The sequence below is a fragment of the Haliotis asinina genome, chromosome 1, assembly GCF_037392515.1.
Source record: "Haliotis asinina isolate JCU_RB_2024 chromosome 1, JCU_Hal_asi_v2, whole genome shotgun sequence".
In the NCBI taxonomy this organism is placed as follows: domain Eukaryota; kingdom Metazoa; phylum Mollusca; class Gastropoda; order Lepetellida; family Haliotidae; genus Haliotis; species Haliotis asinina.
The window spans coordinates 67,835,625-67,856,148 of NC_090280.1; the positions used below are offsets into that span (position 1 = coordinate 67,835,625).

Here is a 20,524-nt window from a genome sequence, read left to right on the forward strand (position 1 = left end):
TACTAATAAGGGGATTCCTCTATAATTATCTGGATTGGGGACATCGCCGTTCTTATGTAAGGGAACAATAATCGATCGCGCCAAACAACGGGGGAAAATGCCATTTTCAAACAATTTATTAAAACACTTTTTCAACAACAAACTGTGAACATTTACAACGGGTTCAGGGCCAGTAAATGCAATAACGCTTCTGATTGTTCATTCTCTGTTATGGGCGGGTCTAATACAAGTAATTCGACGTCTGATGTTATCTGCAGATAAAATATCTGCGGCTGCATCATCCTGCAAAGGAAAATAACCAAAAGAATCACTAAAAACAGGATCATTATGAAATACACATTTAAAATGATTTGACCATATCATCATTTCGTTTACTCAGGTTTGATTTAAACCTACAAGTTTGTTATTGACATCGTTACGTTTACGTCTGAATGTCTCTAAAGATTGTGCAGCCCGTTGTGCAGCCTTTCACTCAGCATTATAGCTTGCAGAACCTAAAATCATACTTAAAAACGATTTGTCAGGTTGTATAGATTTCTTTGTTGTTGTTAGTACAATATCAAAAAATAAATTCGCATTTTGATATGGTATTTTCCAAGTGCCAAGTGCTGACATGGAGGTTAAAACATATTTTTATTTGCCTCCACAGTGGGTAAGTTTCGAAATTTCCTAAACGATTCATGGATTGAACCGTAAACGAAGCAACCTTAATCAAGTTTTGATTAGATCGAACTTCTGTAGATGCGTAGATATGTTTGTCCATATCCACAATATTTAGCACTTGATATCATTTGAAACATATCCCGCGCTTTCAAATATCTAGCTTAAAGATTCTTAATATGATACAGGACATATTTAGATCACAATGCAACAAACCCGACCTCAAAACGGGAATTGTAATTGTTAATGGTAATCTGAATGCTCGAAGATACGGGGACGAAGATTTGCGACAAGTTGTGTCACTAGCAGCAACCGCGTGGTATTATCTACCAACACGACAACAGCAAGATTGGTAAAGATTTTCTGAAAAGCGCTAACATTGTATCTAGCATGTTTTCCCGACACGAATCCGATAGAACACTTGTGGGAGTACCTTGATCGAAATGTCAGAAGACTACCAGTGCCACCTATCACTACTCAACAACCGGAATAATTTATCTCACAGATCTCCTACAACGGATTACGCATTCACCACTTTGGCCCTGACTTCGCCTAGACGGGTGGTTGAATGGGCCCGGTTCAACCAATCGGCTGGTCATGCCAAGCCCTGTGCATGGAGTATAATTATATTCATCACTGCACACATATCATTTGGAATTGGTGTAACTTTGGTCTTGGCTTTATTGTCTAAACATTTTTTAGTGTGATATATGTTGTTCTGAACTTTGCCTAGAGTCTTAAGCCAGGAGGCGGTGGCTCATGGGCCAATCTGGTGGAATTATTAATCTTTTAATTCTTCTGCTGGAGTATATCATCCGGTTATCCTTGGTGCTGCAAGCTGTAGGCCCGCTTGCTTTAGCATTGTCCATGTGATACTCCGTGGTGGGTGGGGAGCTTGGATGATGAACCATGTTACACTAACAATGGCTTACGAAATACCCCTAAAAAACCAAAACGTCCATTTGAAAATGACCCGGTTGATACAGACCACAGACCGTCCGCATCGATTGAGTATTGGCCGCGTTTCATTGTGATTGAGACTCCTGATACGACGCCGTTAAAGCTTAACCCCTTTGCTGTATCCAAGGGTATTCAAGGTATTGAAGGGGATGTTAATTGAATGCGGGGAAAAAACAACAATCAACCAACTTGATGAACATGAAATCTTTTGTGGGCATTCCGGTCACGGTCTCTGCACACAAAACCTTGAACACAAGTAAAGGCATGGAGAGAGATCGTGATCGATTGTTTGATGGTATGTCGGACCTTTATATCGTGTCAGAAATGAAGTATCAAGGTGTCATTTATGTCAAGCGCTTTTCCAAACGGAAAAACAATGAAACCATCAAAACGAACATGTCTCTGTTTACTTTTTCCTGTCCAAATGCTCCAAAATGAGTGAAGGCAGGCTACTGTAACATTCAAGTTGATAACCCGCTCAGGTGTTTTAAATGCCAGAAATATGGGCACGGTGTAAATACTTGCACATTGTCTGTTGTGTGTGCTCACTGTGGTGAGAAAACACACAGAGCAGACGACTGTGACAGTGATTTAAAACTGCAGCAACTGCTCAAGCGACCATTCCTCATTTTCTAAACAGTATTTGGAATGAGCAAATGGAGACAAACAAAATCAAATTTACTCAAAATATCTCTTTTTCTGAGGCCAAAAAACTGGTAAAGAAATCTGATCTTCCAGAAAGTTATGCTACAGTAGCAAAAACATCATCTGAGTCTACCTGTAAAAGAACAAAATCATCCACAGGCTGCCAAACTACCTTGACTTGGGTAAATTGCGACTCTCCACAGCTTTTATACCCTGCTATATCATCCCAGACTGAGGAATCACTTCCAGTACATCAATGTCATTTTCTGATTACAAATCATCATCATCTCAGTCACACTCAAAGTTTCAATCGACATCTGATAGTCAACAAACGGTGAAACGTAAACCGAAGCCAAAGCCTGATGCTTCAAAACAACAAAGTGGCAGAGCTCCTAAAGGGTCACAAAATATAATTCAGTTGTTCAACAAATATGGGTCTCGTTTCTGAAAACGACCATTCTAGGGCACATAGCTTGTCGCCCTCCAAAAGAGTGCGGGGTAGATCCCCAATAAATCCCCCCAAAATATAGTTTATATCAACAATATGATACAGTGGAACTGCAGAGAATTGAGGACTAATTTACATGAATTACAGTTATTAGTCCAAGTATTTACACCTTCGGCGTTATGTCTCCAAGAGACATATTTAAAACAAACAGATACATTTGACCTTCGTCATTTTAATCCATATCATTGTTTTTCACCTCCGGGTGATAGGGCCACTGGCGGATCATCCATTCTAGTCAGACAAAACGTTATTCAAAGCCCTGTTTCACTTAGTACTAGTATGCAGGCTGTTGCAGTGAGAATTACTTTACACGTACCATTTACCCTATGCTCTCTCTATATTTCGCCGTCTTCGACGTTTCCCAAAACTGATCTTCACGCTCTATGTGACCAACTCCCGAAGCCCTGTATTATAATGGGAAATTTATATGGGCACAACCCACTCTGAGGTAGTGTAAATACAAACACTAAAGATAAATTCTTCGATGACTTTTGTTCTGACAATGATTTATGTATTCATAATGATGTCTCCAGCACATACTTAAACCCTAGTACAGGGACCTATTCTTCTCTCGACCTGTCAATCACAAATTCACAACTATTAAATGAATTCGAATGGTCAGTCCACGATGACCTCTGTGGAAGTGACCACTATATTAAAAACTGTGACTCCATCTGATGTTCCTCCATCATCAAGGCGGAATTTTAAAAGGCTAAGTGGACTTTATATGAAACACTGTGCTGCAAAACTTAAATCTGAACGTTTTATTGACGTTCCTGATGCTATTAAATGTTTTTCTGATGAACTGAATTCCATAGCTGATGAGTGTATACCAAAGTCCTCTGCAGTTCCACATATTCGAAAACCATGGTTCAGCGATGAATGCAAACAAGCTAGGAAGGCAAGGAAAAAAGCAGAACATTATTTCCGTCGCATCCTATGGTGTAAATAATTTTAAAATTTTAAATGCTAAAGCGCGGCGTACGTTCAAACAGAATAAACGCCAATCTCTTGGAAAAATTATGTATCCAAAATAAATTGTCGGACACCCATGTCCAAGGTATGGAACATGGTCCAGAAAATTAAAGGTAAAGGTACTAAATCTACTGTCCATCATCTTAAATATGGAGATCAATTACTTACTGATAAAATCAGATATTGTGAATAAACTGGGCGAGACCCTCGCTAAACACTCTTCCTCTTCTAATTATATACCCAAATTTCAACAATATCAAAAACAAGAAAAGAAAACTATTAATTTCGATTCTGATAATGGGAAAGATTATAATGAAACGTTTTGTATTCATGAACGCCATAGTGCTCTTGATCAAGCTCATGATACTGCTACAGGAGCTGATAACATTATCAACTCCTGGAGCACTTACCAGAATCCTGTTTAGAGACGCTCTTATCAAGTTTTGATGATATTTGGACTTCTGGGAAATTTCCTTTTTCATAGCGTACCAATACCTAAACCTGGACGTGACCATACGGATCCATCAAATTATCGTCCGATTTCATTAACTAGCTGTGTTTGCAAGACCATGGAACGCATGATAAATAATCAACTTGTTTGGTACTTTGAAACAAATAACCTTATAACAGATATACAATGTGGTTTCCGTAAAAACAGAAGTACTGTCGATCACTTAGAATCATTTGTGAAAAACGCGCTGATTAAAAAACAACACAACAACACGCTGTGGCTATCTTGTTTGACCTTGAGAAGGCATATGACACAACCTGTGGAAATATGGCATTTTGAGAGATTTACATGATTTCGGTTTGCGAGGTCGTTTGCCTGAATTCATAGCCAAATTGTTAAATAACAGACAATTTAAAGTCCGCGTGGGTACTACCCTGTCTGATCATTATAATTAGGATCAGGGTGTTCCACAAGGCAGTGTTTTGTCAGTCACACTTTTTAGTGTAAAGATAAATAGTTTATCAAAAGTTTTAAATGATTCAGTCGATGGATCACTATTTGTGGATGATTTTAATATTTCTTGTCGTGGGAAAAATATGCATACTATTGAACGGCAACTGCAGCTTTGTTTAAACAAAATAGATAAATGGTGTCTTGAAAATGGCTTCAAATTTTCTAAATCTAAACCCGATTGTATACACTTCTGTCGTAAATACAAACCTAATAAAGACCCAGAACTATTTCTAAGTGGTACCCCAATCAAAGTGGTCAAAGAGGCCACGTTCTTGGGCCTTATTTTCGATGCACATTTGACCTTTTTGCCCCATATTAAATCCCTTAAAGCCAAATGCCTGAGGGCACTCGATTTATTAAAGGTTGTTTCTAATTCAGAGTGGGGAGGGGATCAGACTACCCTCCTTCACTTATTTAGATCACTCGTCCGCTCAAATCTTGATCATGCAAAAGCAATCTGAAACTATTAGATTCTGTCCATCACCAAGGTCTAAGACTTTGTCTTGGGGCCTTCAGAACTTCACCTATTGACAGTCTCTACGTTGAGGCTGATGAACCATCTCCTACACAACGTCATATTAACATATCCTTACAATACATTACTAAATTAAACTCTGATGAATCTAACCCTGCATATAACTGTGTGTTCAATCGCTTTATGAGGATTTGTACGACAAGGAGTCTTCGCTTGTTGCACCTCTAGGGCACAGAATTAAACCCTTTCTTTCTTCAACCGGCATTGAGCTGGAAAACATAGCTCCCTTCTGCCTTCTTTCTTCTCCTCCTTGGCGATTGGTTAGGCCACAAGTTGGCCTAACATTAACTACATTTAAAAAATCAGAAGCGAATGAATTACAGTATAAACAAGAATATAATCAATTGAAACATAAACATAGCAATTATAAATCCTTATTTACAGATGGGTCCAAGGACGGTGGCGCAGTGGCTTGTTCCGCTGTCACTGGATCCAGAACAATATCTTCTAGATTACCAGATAATAGTTCTATTTTTACAGCAGAAGCTAACGCCATATTAACAGCTCTTAAATATATTCAAAGACACCCGAAACGTAAACAATATATAATCTATTGAGACTCTCTTTCTTGTCTCCAGGCTATGGAAAATGTATCATGTAAACATCCACTCTTAATTGACATTATTTAATTGTATAATAATCTTGCTACTGGTCAGTACGACATCATCTGCTGTTGGTTACCCAGCCATGTAGGCATTTCAGGTAACACAATGGCCGATCTTGCTGCCAAGGTAGCACTAAAAAAATCTGTGACACCACTTCTTATTCCATATTCTGATTACAAAGCGAGTATTAGAACTTATACACGTGATCTGATACAAAAGAGGTGGGACACTCAAGTAGGTATAAATATATAATGTGAAATAAATCCTATACTGGTTACACCTACTTGGGCTGTCAGTCCAGATTTGAAGAGGTTATTTTACGACGATGTCGTATTGGCCATACAAGATATACTCATGTATACCTGTTAACAGGTGAGGATCCTCCGTATTATATCCCTTGTGATGAGAGAGTCACGGTCAAGCATATTCTGCTTGACTGTGTTGAATTCTCCATCACAAGGGATAAGTATTTTATATTTACAACAATGAAGGACCTTTTTACCAGTTCTCATTTAGTTATTGGTTTTTAGAAGAAATTGATGTTTTGGTTGAATTTTCACAATATTATGTTGTGTAAATAGATGAATTTTATTGATTGGTAGTTTGGATTAGTAACTTGAATTGTGGTTAACTGTACCCTCAAAGGGGGTTGAAGTATTGTAAAATTATTGTCCTCTTAAGAGGGTACGTAAGTCCAAAAACATTCACAGTAAATTTAAGTCTACCAGATTTTTAATCGTGGTATTCATGTTATTTTAATTTTAACTTTTCGTACAATCGCCAGCAGCTGAAGGGATGGCTATTTGATTCCAGATACAAGACAAGAGGCCCTGTGATCAGTCGTTTCATGGTTTCACTGTACTGATGCAACGTGTTAAAGCAAGTGGACGATAATAGAACGATTCAGGTAATCCTTAATCGTTTCTTTCCGAAAAAAAAAATATGCTCGGGATGAGAGCAGTTTCTTTTCCCAAATATTATCAATGAAGAAGACGGCTAAAACAGGATCCTCTTATGTGCATGTGTCAACAGTATGAAAGGTGGAACCAGAGCTATATGAATTATCCATACTATATCCATAAGTCAATGGGTAGTGCGATATGGCTGCGAAACGTTCTCTATTTTATTAGTACGAGGGTTGGCTGAAAAGTTCTCAGCCTGAGTGGTTTTTCCCCACCAGGTAGAGACAGGTGTTTGCCACCAATGAGGACAATCATTTAGTGAATCATAGACACAAGAACTACAAACGTACTAATAGTTTTATCTCAACTACAGCTCTTTTGGTAAACCTACCCTCTGAAATCATCAGAAATGGACAAAACTGAATATAGGGCAGTCATCAAGTACTTGCAAAAGAAAGGGATGTCCCCAACACAGATACATGCTGACATGGTCTCCACTCTAGGGGATGATGCTCCTTCATTTTCCACAGTAAAGAAGTGGGCTGCAGAATTTAAGCGTGGCAGACAAAGTCTTGATGATGACCCACGCTCAGGAAGGCCTGCAACAGCAACCACTCCAGAAAACATCACGCGAGTGCTCGATATGTTGATGAATGATCGACGATTGACTACTTGACATATTGCTAGTGTAGTGGGCATCTCTCATGAGAGGGTTGAGCATATTATCACCAACGAATTAGGAATGACTAAAGTTTCTGCAAGATGGGTGCCAAAGCTCTTGACAGCAGAACAGAAACGTGTCAGGTTCCAGACGTCCCTTGACAATTTGCGTCGTTTTGAAGCAGATCCCGATGATTTTGTGGCACGATTTGTAACCATGGATGAGACCTGGATACATCACTTTCAACCAGAAACAAAACTACAGTCAAAACAGTGGAAGCATCCTGATTCACCAGGCCCAGGTCAAACTATCAACGGCAGATACTATGCTGATCTACTGAACCAGTTGCGAGAAGCAATCAAAGCCAAACGACGAGGGATGATCGCTTAAGGTGTCCTCTTCCTCCAAGACAATGCGCCTGTTCACAAATCGATGCTGGCCATGTCAACAATCCGCGATTGTGGCTTTGAACTCATTGACCATCCTCCTTATTCACCTGATTTGGCTCCTTCTGACTTCCACCTGTTCCCCAAAATGAAAAATGAACTCACCGGTCGCCATTTTGCAAGTAATGATGACGTCATTTCCGCTGTGACTGATTTTTTAGGGTAGCTGAAGAAGATTTCTTCCTGACCGGGATTCGGGCCTTGCAGCATCGCTGGCAAAAGTGTGTGAACTTGGAAGGGGACTATGTAGAAAAATAAATTACAAACGTGGACTTTGTAACTTTTTTTCACAGTGAGGCTTAGAACCCTCGTATAAGTGTGTTCGCATATTGGTGATCCGCCCCTCCAGGATACGATCACACACCCCTACAGAGTGAGCCACTTAATCGCCAGCAACCAGTGTCAGTGACCTAACGAGTTAATCGGTTCGGTTGAGTAACACTGAAGACATTTAAAAGAAGTGCAGATTCTAGTACGTTTTTCACTTTAGAAGACGTGGCGGCAGAGTTGGTGAAATGGTTGACTTGGTCCTTGTCTTTCCGATCCCCAGTCACCTTCTTAGCAATAATACCCTAGCTATGGAAGCTGACTTTGCATAACCCGTGTGTAATATAATATCATATGAACTTTACTGTCAAATTACAGCAGATCAAATGACTTGAACTCTCGTCTCATCAGAGCCGAGACTAGTAAAAACCTTATTCGCGAGAAACAAAGTAGTACAGACTTAAAAGAGAAAGAAAGTCACTGTGTACGTCTCATTTCCTTAACATCCTTAGTGGATCTGATTATGCTTTTTCACTGTATTACAGGCCATGTGATTTAGGGTTTGGTTCTTGTGAGAATGCGTCTATGGTCTACTTTAAGTGAAATCTGTATACTTACGTTTATGTGTACTATCTACTTACTATCTTTCTTACCTTTACCAACCAGGTCTTGCTGTAACGACGCTGACGTCACATGGAGACTCTTGCCATCAGTGTGTTCATGGCGATTTTCGCCTCAACTGTTGCTCCCATTCCGTGGTTGTACCGCCTCAAGTACAAACACAACCCGTACCCTCTCTATGATTACAAGACGTTTCTCGCACCAAGTGGAAATCAGCCTTCGTATGGGCCGCAACAACAAGCCATTGCATCTGCATACCTAAGTCAGTCAATTTTGTAAATCAGGTTGGTCGAACCCCAGTGTGGGTATATATTGATAAATGAGAATTTAGGGCAATGCAGTCACATATTGTTTCCATCTGTGTTGTGCTTTTCGAGTCAATGATGAAACAAGCACGAGCAAAAGGTTACGCAGTCAACATACAGTTGTCCTCAAAGCCAGTAACTTAGAGAAGTAGAGCCAGCCATTGCTTTATTAGGTCTCTTTTGCAATACAGAAAAGAAGCAATTGTTTGTACATCAATAGCACACCCACCAAACCGTTCGTCCTTGATTCAGTGGACATAATGATGACATATCTTGGACCTTGTTGAACATGCTTAACTTTTAGTAGACCTACGTCCATAATACCTTTGACCTTGTTGTATATATACTGAACATCATTGAAAACGCACCACCCCTAAAATTGTGGATTTCTAAGAGCAGAAGTGAGCAATCTATGTATATTTTACATATTTGTGTAGACCAATGTTTGATAAAGAAAAGAAGCAAAAAACAATCGAGCAAAACAGTGAAGATTTAATGCAGCTGACAATGAAATAAAGATGGGGTCAAAATGGAAAGTCAGTAGCGTGTATGACCCCCGTTAGCAGCAACACAAGCTGTGCAACGTCTCCTCATTGAACGGATAAGTCTCTGAATAAAGTCCTGAGGCACTGCATTCCACTCTTGCTTCAAGGCATTGTCGAGTTCCCCAAGGTTGTTGATCTGCGGACGACGTGCGAGGCGTTGGCCGATGTAATCCCACAAGTGTTCGATGGGTGACAAATCTGGTGACAATGCAGGCCAATGAAGTAGAGGAATGTTGTTGTTAGCCAGATACTGTATCGAAACACGTGCAGTGTGGGCTCGTGCATTGTCATGTTGAAATGTGTGCAGATCTTGATGCTGGTGAAAGAAGGGAACGACGTTGTTCTGAAGAATGTTGTCACGGTAGTAAACGGCATTCACTCTGCCACGACAAACAATCAGAGCGGTTCTGTGGTGATAACTTATCCCTCCCCACACCATAATGCTGTCCCCACCCCACCGATCGGTTTGCACAACACAATCCTGATGATAACGTTCACCCCGTCGACGCCATACCCGTAGACGCTCGTCAGCATTTCGCAAGTGAAAACGCGACTCGTCGGAGAACACCACACCATGCCAACGTCGTAACAACCACACACGATGCTGTTCAGCCCATTGTCGGCGTTCACGGCGATGCCTGTCAGTCAGGATGGGTCCAACGTAAGGGCGTCGACAACGTAACCCTGCCGCACGGAGACGGCGTCGGACGGTGGAAGCGCTGATCAAACCACGTCGACCCTGGACAGTGTTGGCGGTTCTGGCAGCGGGCAAGGTTCGATCCCGAATATGGCGCCGTACAATGTCTCGATCTTGACGAGGGGTGGTAACACGTGCCTGACCTGGGCGTTGCCGGTCCCTGCTGGTTCCTGTTTGTTGGTATCTGTTAGCAAGCCTCAGAATGGTCGAATGATGACACCCAAATCGTCGTGCAATGTTTCTGCTTGAAGCGCCGACCTGCAACATACCCAAGGCCTGTTCTCGTTCCTCTGGTGACAATCTTGGCATGGCGAAAAAACTTTACTTACGAAAGTACTGCGAAAATGAGAACGGTTTTGTGCCGAAGGTCATTTATACCCCTGAACAGCATGCTTTCTGCATGCAATTTGTGCCCTTCGTGTGTGATGTGCATGAATTTTGTTGTTTTCATGTGATGTGTTCGATGATGTGTTCGAACGATCCGTTTTTTACTGTAGAGCGTTATTTACGATCTAGTGTGTTATTATCAAAATTCCCACCATTAATTTTCCATTTCCAAAAGATTCTATTGCCTTATTTCAAAATTTACAGGTGGTGCGTTTTCAATGATGTTCAGTATATTTAACCTCCAGTCAACCTGTCGCCATCATATTTTGACCTTGTATATATTTAACTTCAAATAGACTTGTCTCCATTATGTCTTTAACTATGTTCATGCTTCACCTCCAGTAGACCTATCTCCATCACATGTTTGACCTTGTACATGCTAAACCTACAGTAGACTTGTCTCCATTAAATCTGTGACCTTGCTGTACATGCTTAACCTCCAGTAGACCTATCTCCAGCTTGTTGGGATGTTTACCCTCAAACAGACCTGTCTCCATCATGTCTTTGACCTTGTTGAACATGCCTAACCTCCAGTACACCTGTCTCCATCATAACTTTGACCTCGCTGTGCAAATATAGCCTCAGGTCAGTAGACCTGACTCCATTTCATCTTTGACCTTGTTGTACATGTGTAAAATCAAGTAGACCTGTCTCCTTTATGTCTTTGGCCTAGTTGTGCAAATTTAACCTCCAATAGGCCTGTCTTCATTAAATCTTTGACCTTGTTGTACATGGTCAACCTCCAGTAGACCTGTGTCCATCAAAACTTTGACCTTGTTCAAAGTGCTTAACCTTCAATAGACCTGTCTCCATTATATCTTTGACTTCGTTGTACAAATTTAAACCCCAGTACATCTGTCGCAATCATAACTTTGACCTTGTTGTGCATGCTTAACCTCCAGTAGACCTGTCTCCGTTATGTCCTTGAGATTGTTGTACGTATTTGATCTCCAGTAAACTTGTCTAGATTATTTATTTGACCTTGTTGAACGTCCTAAACCTCCAGTAGACCTGTCTCCGTTAAGTCTCTGATATGGCTGAACATGCTTAACCTTCAGTAGACCTGTCTCCGTTATGTCTTTGACCTTGTTGTACATGCTTGAAATCCAGAAGACATGTCTTCATTAAATCTGTGAGCTTGCTGTACCTATATAACCTCCAGTACACCTGTCTACTGTGACAGTGATGTACATGCTAAACTTCCAGTACACCTGTCTCCATAAGAACTTTGATCTTGTTGAACATGCTTAACCTCCAGTAGACCTGTCTTCATTGTCTTTGATCTTGTTGTACATATTTAACCTCAAGTAGATCTGTCACGATTATATATTTGACCTTGCTGTACATGCTTAACCTCCAGTACACCTGTCTCCATCATAACATTAACCTTGTTGAACATGCTTAACCTCCAGTAGAACTCATACATTTGACCTTCTTGAACGTGCTTCAACTCCAGTAGATCTGTTTAGATTATGTTTTTTACCTTGTTGAACGTCCTTAACCTCCAGGACACCTGTTCCGTTAAGCCCCTGACCTGGCTGAACATGCTTAACCTTCAGTAGATCTGTCTCCGTTATGTCTTTGACCTTGTTGTACATGCTTGAAATCCAGAAGACTTGTCTTCATTAAATCTGTGAGCTTGCTGTACATGCTCAATCTCCAGCAGACCAGTCTCCAATACGTTTTTGATCTTGTTGAAAGTCCTTAACATCCATTAGATCTGTGTCCATTATGTCTTTGACCTTGCTGAACATGCTTAACCTCCATTACACTTGCCTCATAACTTTAACCTTGTACATATTTATCCTCCAGTAGACCTGTCTCCATCATAACTTTGAACTTGTTTTACATGCTTCACTTTTAGCGGATCTGTCTCCGTTATATCTTTTTGACCTTGTTGTGCAAATGTAACCTCCAGTAGACCTGTGCCCATCATAACTTTGACCTTGCTGTACATGCTTAACCTCCAGAAGAAATGTCCCCATTATGTCTTTGACCCTTTCGAACGTATTTAACCTCCTGTAGACAAGTCTGCGTTAAGCCTTTGACCTGGCTGAACAAGCTGAACCTCCAGTAGACCTGTCTCCTTTATGTTTTTGACCTTGTTGTACATGCTTAACCTCCAATACACCTGCCTCCATCATGTCTTTGACCTTGTTGTCCATGCTTAACCTCCAGTAGATCGGTCTCCATCATAACGTTAACCTTGTTGAACATATTTAGCCTCAACTAGACCTGTGTCTCTAATATGTCTTTGACCTTGTACATGCTTACCCTCCAGTAGACCTGTCTCCATTATGTCTTGTTGTTGATATTTAACCTCCAGTAGACGTGTCTCTATTCTGTACAGGTCGCTAGTTATGTACAGATTAGAACATTCTTATTTAGAATAGCAACAAAGTGGACTTCGAACTTGTTCTGTTTTGGAACAATTGGTTTTGTCGGCAAGATGTATTAAGTCTAGTCACCGAAAAAAACATACGTAAAAGTGCCTAACTACAGATAACCATTTGATAATTTTCTGTTAGATATATTCATGAGAAGATGTTATTCAAAACATATACGCCATTGCTGGTTGGTATATATTCTTGTGATGCTACTTAGTCAGTTTCATGAGAATCCGTGAAGGTCCAGTGTAGAATACGCCTTCAGCAACCCATACTTGCATGAAAATTCGGCTATGCTTGTCGTAAGGGGCGACTAACGGGATCGGGTGGTCAGACTCGCTGACTTAGCTGACACATGTCATCGGTTCCCAGATCGATGCTAATGCTGTTGATCACTGGACTGTATGGTCCACACTTGATTATTTACAGACCGCCGCCATAGAGCTGGATTATTGCTGAGTGCGGAGTAAAACTGCACTCACTCACTCACTCAGTTTTATGAGCTATATGGTAATACGACAAATGCATATCGTTAAATGGCACACAACGTGCGTTTTCTTTGTTCACAGATTGTAATAGACCTGTCGCTATCAGTTTTTGCATGGATGGACAAATATCAAGGACAACCAACGAATGGTCACACATGATAAACCTAGTGTCCAGCCTTGTTGACAGATTGAGTCTTTTCCAAAGAGGTCTGCTGGTTTCTGCATTCTCATACGGGTATACAATTACGCACCAGATAAAGCCTACATCTCAGTTATTCCTTTTCAAACTCCTCGTATCCGGTATTCCTAGGCCAAGTTATGGTGGAAATACGGCATTGTGTTTGAAGACATCCAGGTACTACATGTCCAAAATAACCACTTCTGTCTACAGAATCATTGTTGTACTAACGGGCGCCAGCACCTTAAACACGCTGCATGACATGACTGAAGGATTATATGCCCGTCAGTCTGGAATATTGGTGTTTGGCGTGGGAATAGGAGGTGCAAGTCCATCACTTCCTCACGTGGTAACAAGTCAACGATATATGTACAGGGTACCAAGTGGCGCTGCAGGTCTGATAAGCCCTCAGCTAGCTAATAACATAATACGTGGAATATGCGGAGGTAAGTACGCGAGTTCATGCATTCACTCTTGTCCGTGTAGATAATATGGAACTAAGTATTAAACAACTCGCAACTCGGAAAAGACCATGTCGTATACGCATCTGAGAATTTAATCCACCACATAATTATGTTTAATAGTCAGGAAATTCCTCGACTAACTCGATTTACATTTCCCCATGTATCATGTCGAATACAGGGTATAACAACACGAACCCATGCTCTTGCGTTGTACTCCTGAAACACAAAATGATGTCCAGAAATGCTGCTGCCCAGCGACATACATGAATCATATGAAAGCGTGTTCTGACAGTTACAGTGATACTGTGATCTCACTCCGCCCCATCACTGAGTCGCCACACCCCACCCCCACCAGCCTCTCGCCTCCATACACCTATATAGTGTACTTTCTAAAGTTAACACCATCCAGACGCTCATTCAGTCTACGCTACACACTGGTTGCACCAAATGCCCTGCCTTGTCCCCGCACCCAACGCGACAATTGCTAGTAGTTGTTCGCAGCGAGACAAACACCGTCCAGTTGAGTAGCAAACAACGTTAGAACTATTCTGAATTACATGGCGAACCGCTGAAAGGCTTCACTGCTATTTTCGAAATTTACCGTGTCCATATTCACATGTTCCAGATTAGAATGCGCTTTCACGATATTGACGCGTTTGCACGAAATTCCAAAATAAACTAATGACACGAACATTTATTTTCCTCAATATATGTGCAACCATACAACCTGGTTCCAAAAGAAGATCATACCAAAATGGTGCCTGCCACTATTGTAATATATTTTAGTATACATATTAGCAATACATAACATGGATTATGCATTATTTGCTTGATTTGTTAAGTAGTAGTCATCTTTTGTTTATTTGCACGTAGATAGGCATGATAGTATTGTATCAAATTACAATCCCCATGAAGGTGAAAAGCATTATAAGCATTAGCATAGCTGCACAGTGAATGAGTCACTGGCTTTTATTTTCTGTAAGTAATAATTTGTGCCTTAAACATTGGTAATAATTTTCATTTGAAACCATCTTAACTCCGTACTCCGTGTACATCTAAATAGTGTAATGTTGTAAGTTCTGCAATCTAATTCGTCAATGTAAGATTCAAGTATGGTTTCCTATTTTAAATTTGAGGCTCATAAATCCTTGCTACCCATATCAGAACCTAACGGGTGCATTAATTCAATAAGGCACAATGGGCAATTCTAATGAGAAGTGAGCTCAAATTATGGTTGCAAAACGAGCTGCTTCACACGGGTAATCGGCCTTTGAGTGAGTGAGTGAGTGAGTGAGTGAGTGAGATAATATTTATCGTCGCATCGGCAATATTGCAGCCACATCGTGACGAGAACTATTAATAATTATATTGCATATCAAGAAAATTCGAGACTAAAACCTTGTTAAAGTGTAAAACCACTAGTATATCACAGATATAAGTTTAATACTAGTACATCAGAATGGGTGATTGACACTGATTGAGTTTGCTCAGTTGGTTATTCAAACCGTTAATTACCGGTACATGGGACTCCCGGGTTCGCCATACACTGATTTCAAAGTGAGCACCGCTAATAAGCAGTCACACTGACTGAGTTCGCTCAGTTCGTTATTCACACCGTTAATTAGTGTTTCCTGGGACTCACGGGGATGGCAAATCAGTTTTATATAGCCGGTAAGCTCGTTATAGAGAATTCGTTATTGACGACTTTTTTTATATGATAACATATAGTGGTTTATTCGGGACTTTTAAAACAGTTCGCTATAACCGTCAGTTCGTTACATCCGTGTTCGTTCCAAACGTATTCTACTGTAATTAAATCTAAAACAGTTTAAGTATAAAGGACAATACAATACAAAAATGGGCTATAAATTGCTAACAACTGAAGGCATGGAGACCTACAGTGCATTTGCTTGGACCCTAGATGGACGATCGGACTTTCATAAGAAGTTTTCAATGCACTGAAATTTAGCTACACGTTTATTAAAATCCACATATTTTCATCGTTATCCGGTATCTTTAACCGACCTTATTCCTAGTACAATCTTAGTAGAAAGGTGTTTCATTACTAATAATTAGTTTGCTGTTGGTCCACAAAGGAAACATCAGAAATTCCTCTACACATGATGATAGTTCCAATTTTGGAGTTTTGAGTCTTTTGACAATATACTTTTCACCATGACAGTTTATTTTATGACTGAATTGTTTTAAAAACGTGGTGCTTTAATTCCACCATCTTTTATGTGTACAGTAATGTTCTCTCTCTTTAATTTGTCAGTTTTCCACCCCAAGTAACCAGATACTGACATGAAAAATAACAAAATTCGGTGTTAGTACCAGTCAGCTGATATCAAAACAATTTCACAACAATGTTTCCTTTAACAGCATTGAATAGAAACGTTACATCAAAATATTACTTTCATAGATGATGAAGGAAGACATTACAGCTCCTTTCAAGACAGTTAGGCGGACGGGTCTTCAAACAAAACTTTTGGAGTCCCGATTCGGAAAATGTCAAAACTACCGGTAAAATCACGGAAATCTACAATGCAACTGATAGGAGGCACAGAAACTGCATCACTTCCATACCCAAGAACGTCAAAGAAAATTCCATCCTGTTGCTGATGGTCCTCGCCACAGACTCATTAATGAACCTCTCCATATCTAGAAGCTAGCAACATTATTTCCATTTATTGGGAAAGGTGTTTCAGTGTGAAAATATAGATGTTGTAAAGGCCCTATTATGATCACGCACCTGAGCTTTTGCGCTAGTGTCCCAATTTCAGACTTTAAATTACTTTTGCCCGTCCTAGATCACAAGTCGAGGGACAACAAAATAGAAAACAGAATAGGTATGTCTCTTAAAGGCCTTTTTGAAAGAAAATCCGGTTGATATGTTTTAAAACATTACTTTCCAAAACTGGTATAATACGTTAGCAAATCAAATTCTAATATGTATATCCCCAGGAGGTGTTTGAAACAGATTGTCTTCACGAAAACATACGTAATGATAAATTCAACATCATTTAAAATAAGTTGAGACATACCACATGTTCAACCGAAGCGTTGTGTTGCTAACTGCTATAGTTTGTAACTATGGAATTGTAAATCCCCACGGTCACCTATTGTCTTTCTTGGATTGTTTAATAGGTAATCTTTTCATATCGTGCTGAGCAACGTAACAAGCTGCTCTTCCAAATGTTCTTCTCAGGAATGTTGTCCATCTTGTATAGATATTAATATACTAAATTTAACGTAATTTCTCGTCGTGACATGGATGTTGGAAACCCAATGTGCCAGAATCATGGCGGGGCATATATTTGGAAGAACACTGGTCAGCTGTGAAGCAAGAGCAACACTATTGTCTTAGGTTTATTTCAAAGGATAGGGCATGTTTAGAATAACTGTCTCTCAGTACTTGCCCTTTCCGACAGGAAATATATTGTGTCCTCATTTGTTGGGCAGGACACGATCTTAAAGATATTTTCCATACGTAATTTTCATTTGAGTGAAAATAATATTTTCTGTTTAGGTATACCACTTGGGCAAGCAGCCAGAAGCACTCCAGTACCTATACCCATACCTGCAGCTGGAAGCACTCGAGTTATTGTACCCGCAGCCGGAACCACCCCAGTTCCTATTTCTGCAGGAGGAAGCACTCCAGCTCCTGTTCCATCAGCAGTAAGCACTTCAGTTCCTGTATCTGCAGCTGGAAGCACTCCTGCAGGAGGAAGCCCTCAAGCTCCTGTTCCTGCAGCAGGAAGCACTCCAGTTCCTGTATCAGTTGGTGGAAGCACTCCAGTTCTTGTACATACAGCCGGAAGCACGAAAGATTCTGTACCAGCAGCAGAAAGCACCCCGGTTTCTGTATCTGCAGCAGAAATCACTCCATTTTCTGTATCTGCAGCTGGAAGTACTCCAGTTCCTGTACCTGAAGGAGCAAGCTCTCCAGCTTTTGTATCTGCAGCCGAAAGCACTTCAGTCCCTCTTCCTGCTGGAGGAAGCACTCTAGTTCCTGTTCCTGCAGCAGGAAGCACTCGAGTTCTTGTACCTGCAGCCGGAACTACCCCAGCCCCTGTTTCTGCAGGAAGAAGCGCTCCAGCGCCTGTTCCTGCAGTAGGAAGCACTCCAGTTTCTACATCTGTAGCCGGAAGCACGCCAGTCCCTGTTCCTGCAGGAGGAAGTACTCCAGCTCCTGTTCCATCAGCAGTAAGCACTCCAGTTCCTGTATCTGCAGCTGGAGGCACTCCCGCAGGAGGAAACCTTCAAGCTCCTGTTCCTGCAGCAGGAAGCACTCCAGTTCCTGTATCAGTTGGTGGAAGCACTCCAGTTCTTGTACATACAGCCGGAAGCACGAAAGATTCTGTACCAGCAGCAGGAAGCACGTCAGTTTCTGCACCTGCAGCAGGAAGCACCCAAATATCTGTACCTGCAACACAAAGCACTCCGGTTTCTGTATCTGCAGCAGAAGGCACTCCATTTTCTTTATCTGCAGCTGGAGGTACTCCAGTTCCTGTACCTGAAGGAGGAAGCTCTCCAGCTTTTGTATCTGCAGCCGAAAGCACTTCAGTCCCTCTTCCTGCTGGAGGAAGCACTCCAGTTTCTGTATCTGCAGTTGGAAGCACTCCAATTCCTGTATCTGCAACTAGAAGCACTCCAGTCATTGTACTTCCAGACGGAAGCACTCCAGTCCCTCTTCCTGCAGGAGGAAGCACCCCAGATCCCGTGCCTGCAGCAGGAAGCACCCCAGTGTCTGCACCTGCAGCAGAAATCACCCCAGTTTTTGTCCCTGTGACTACACCAGGAAGCACTCCAATTCCTGTTCCTGCGGGAAGCACCCCATTTTCTGTACATGTAACAGGAAGTACTTCAAGTACTTTGTCAAGACATTCTTCAGTTACTGCAAATGGAAGGACTCCAGTTCTCGTACTGGCAGCAGGTAGCTCTACCGTTCTTGTACCTGCAGCAGTAAGCACTCCAAAGTCTGTAACTGCGACAGGAAGGTCCCCAGTTTCTGTACCTGCAGCCCGAAGCACTTCAGTTCCTGCATCTACAGCAGGAAACACTTCAGTTCCTGCACCTGCAGCCGGAAGCACTCCACTTTCTGCACCCGCTGAAGGAGGCACCCCGCTCTCTGTATCTACAGCCAGAAGCACTCCTGTTCCATCGCCTGCAATAGGAACCACCCCAGTTTCTGTGCCTGCAACAGGAAGTACTACAGATCATATATCAAGACATATTTCAGTTACTGCAACTGGAAGCACGGAAGTTCCTGTTAGCGCACGTGTTCATGTCACATCAAAAAACACAACTGTTCCTGAAACAGCAAGTACTCCACTTTCTGTGATTAAATCAAAACATACTTCAGTCTATGTTCCAACGTCACAACGTACAACAGTTCCTTCAACAGGTTCAGGATTAACATATACTTCTGGACCTCAGTCACTTATTGGAGTTACTCGTTCATCCCCAAGCACTACAGCATGGACCTATGATGGCACTACAAAAGTTACATCGCCAGATCTTACCGATATTGTCGACTCCTTGAGACGTGTTTCATCGTTACCTGCCACACTTTCTGGTGAGTACAGCACTTTAACTCACCTTTACCCAAATTCAAGTGACTTCATGCTATGACCTGGCTGTATGGATACGCTACTCCTCAGTACTTGATATATGATGGAGAAACGTTGTGCGTGGTTCTCCACAAGACAATGAAAACTGTTTTTCAATATGGTCCCTATTAAAACATGCATGTCTCTCTTCCGATGGCATGATCTATTTAGAGTGAGTTTTGAGAAACAGTTTGAAATAATGTTGAGGATATAATACTCTGTGACATAATTTTGTGCTACCACAAATAAGCTAACCTGGCGTATAATCCAAGTAACATTAGATTTAGTAGGTAATTAAGTACTATCTAATTCTATTTGAGAGACACTTATACATGTTGCCCCCTAAATGTGACTGACGGGGTTGTGCTAGATATACTTTGGGAAAACGTATGCTTTTGCTACATAGATTAGCCAGCCGGGATGAAACCGCTAACATATTACACAACCATTAATTTCTTAACAAATCCTGGTCCAATAACTGAGTTAGACGACGTGGCAAATATATCTTATTCTGAAAATCTTACTCTGTTACACCAATTCTTCACTGCATTGAGTTACTGTTGCTCCAATACATAGGATATTTTACAGACTCAATCTCCTCCACCAGCCTGACAAGAAATAGTTTTAAAAACAATTACTGCTCAAGAGCAGACTCAGAAAACTACTTTGAATCGTGAATGATTATTGAAATTGTCGTCGAAGTCCTACTATA

At 41.1% G+C, this 20,524-nt stretch overlaps 1 protein-coding gene across 4 annotated transcripts in view; it reads left to right on the forward strand.

Moving 5' to 3' along the window:
* Positions 1–20,524, forward strand: part of LOC137282211 (calphotin-like) — a 92,689-nt gene that overhangs the window by 45,381 nt on the left and 26,784 nt on the right. For 2 of the 4 annotated variants that reach the window (XM_067813948.1, XM_067813962.1), the window contains exons 1-4: positions 6,672–6,759; positions 8,795–9,011; positions 13,640–14,182; positions 17,730–19,778. In XM_067813948.1, coding sequence (XP_067670049.1) covers positions 8,822–9,011; positions 13,640–14,182; positions 17,730–19,778 — 2,782 coding nt within the window. In that variant the 5' untranslated portion in view covers positions 6,672–6,759; positions 8,795–8,821. Of the gene's footprint in view, positions 1–6,671; positions 6,760–8,794; positions 9,012–13,639; positions 14,183–17,729; positions 19,779–20,524 lie in introns of those variants that run through there. The other 2 variants (XM_067813956.1, XM_067813967.1) reach the window with 2 other exon arrangements.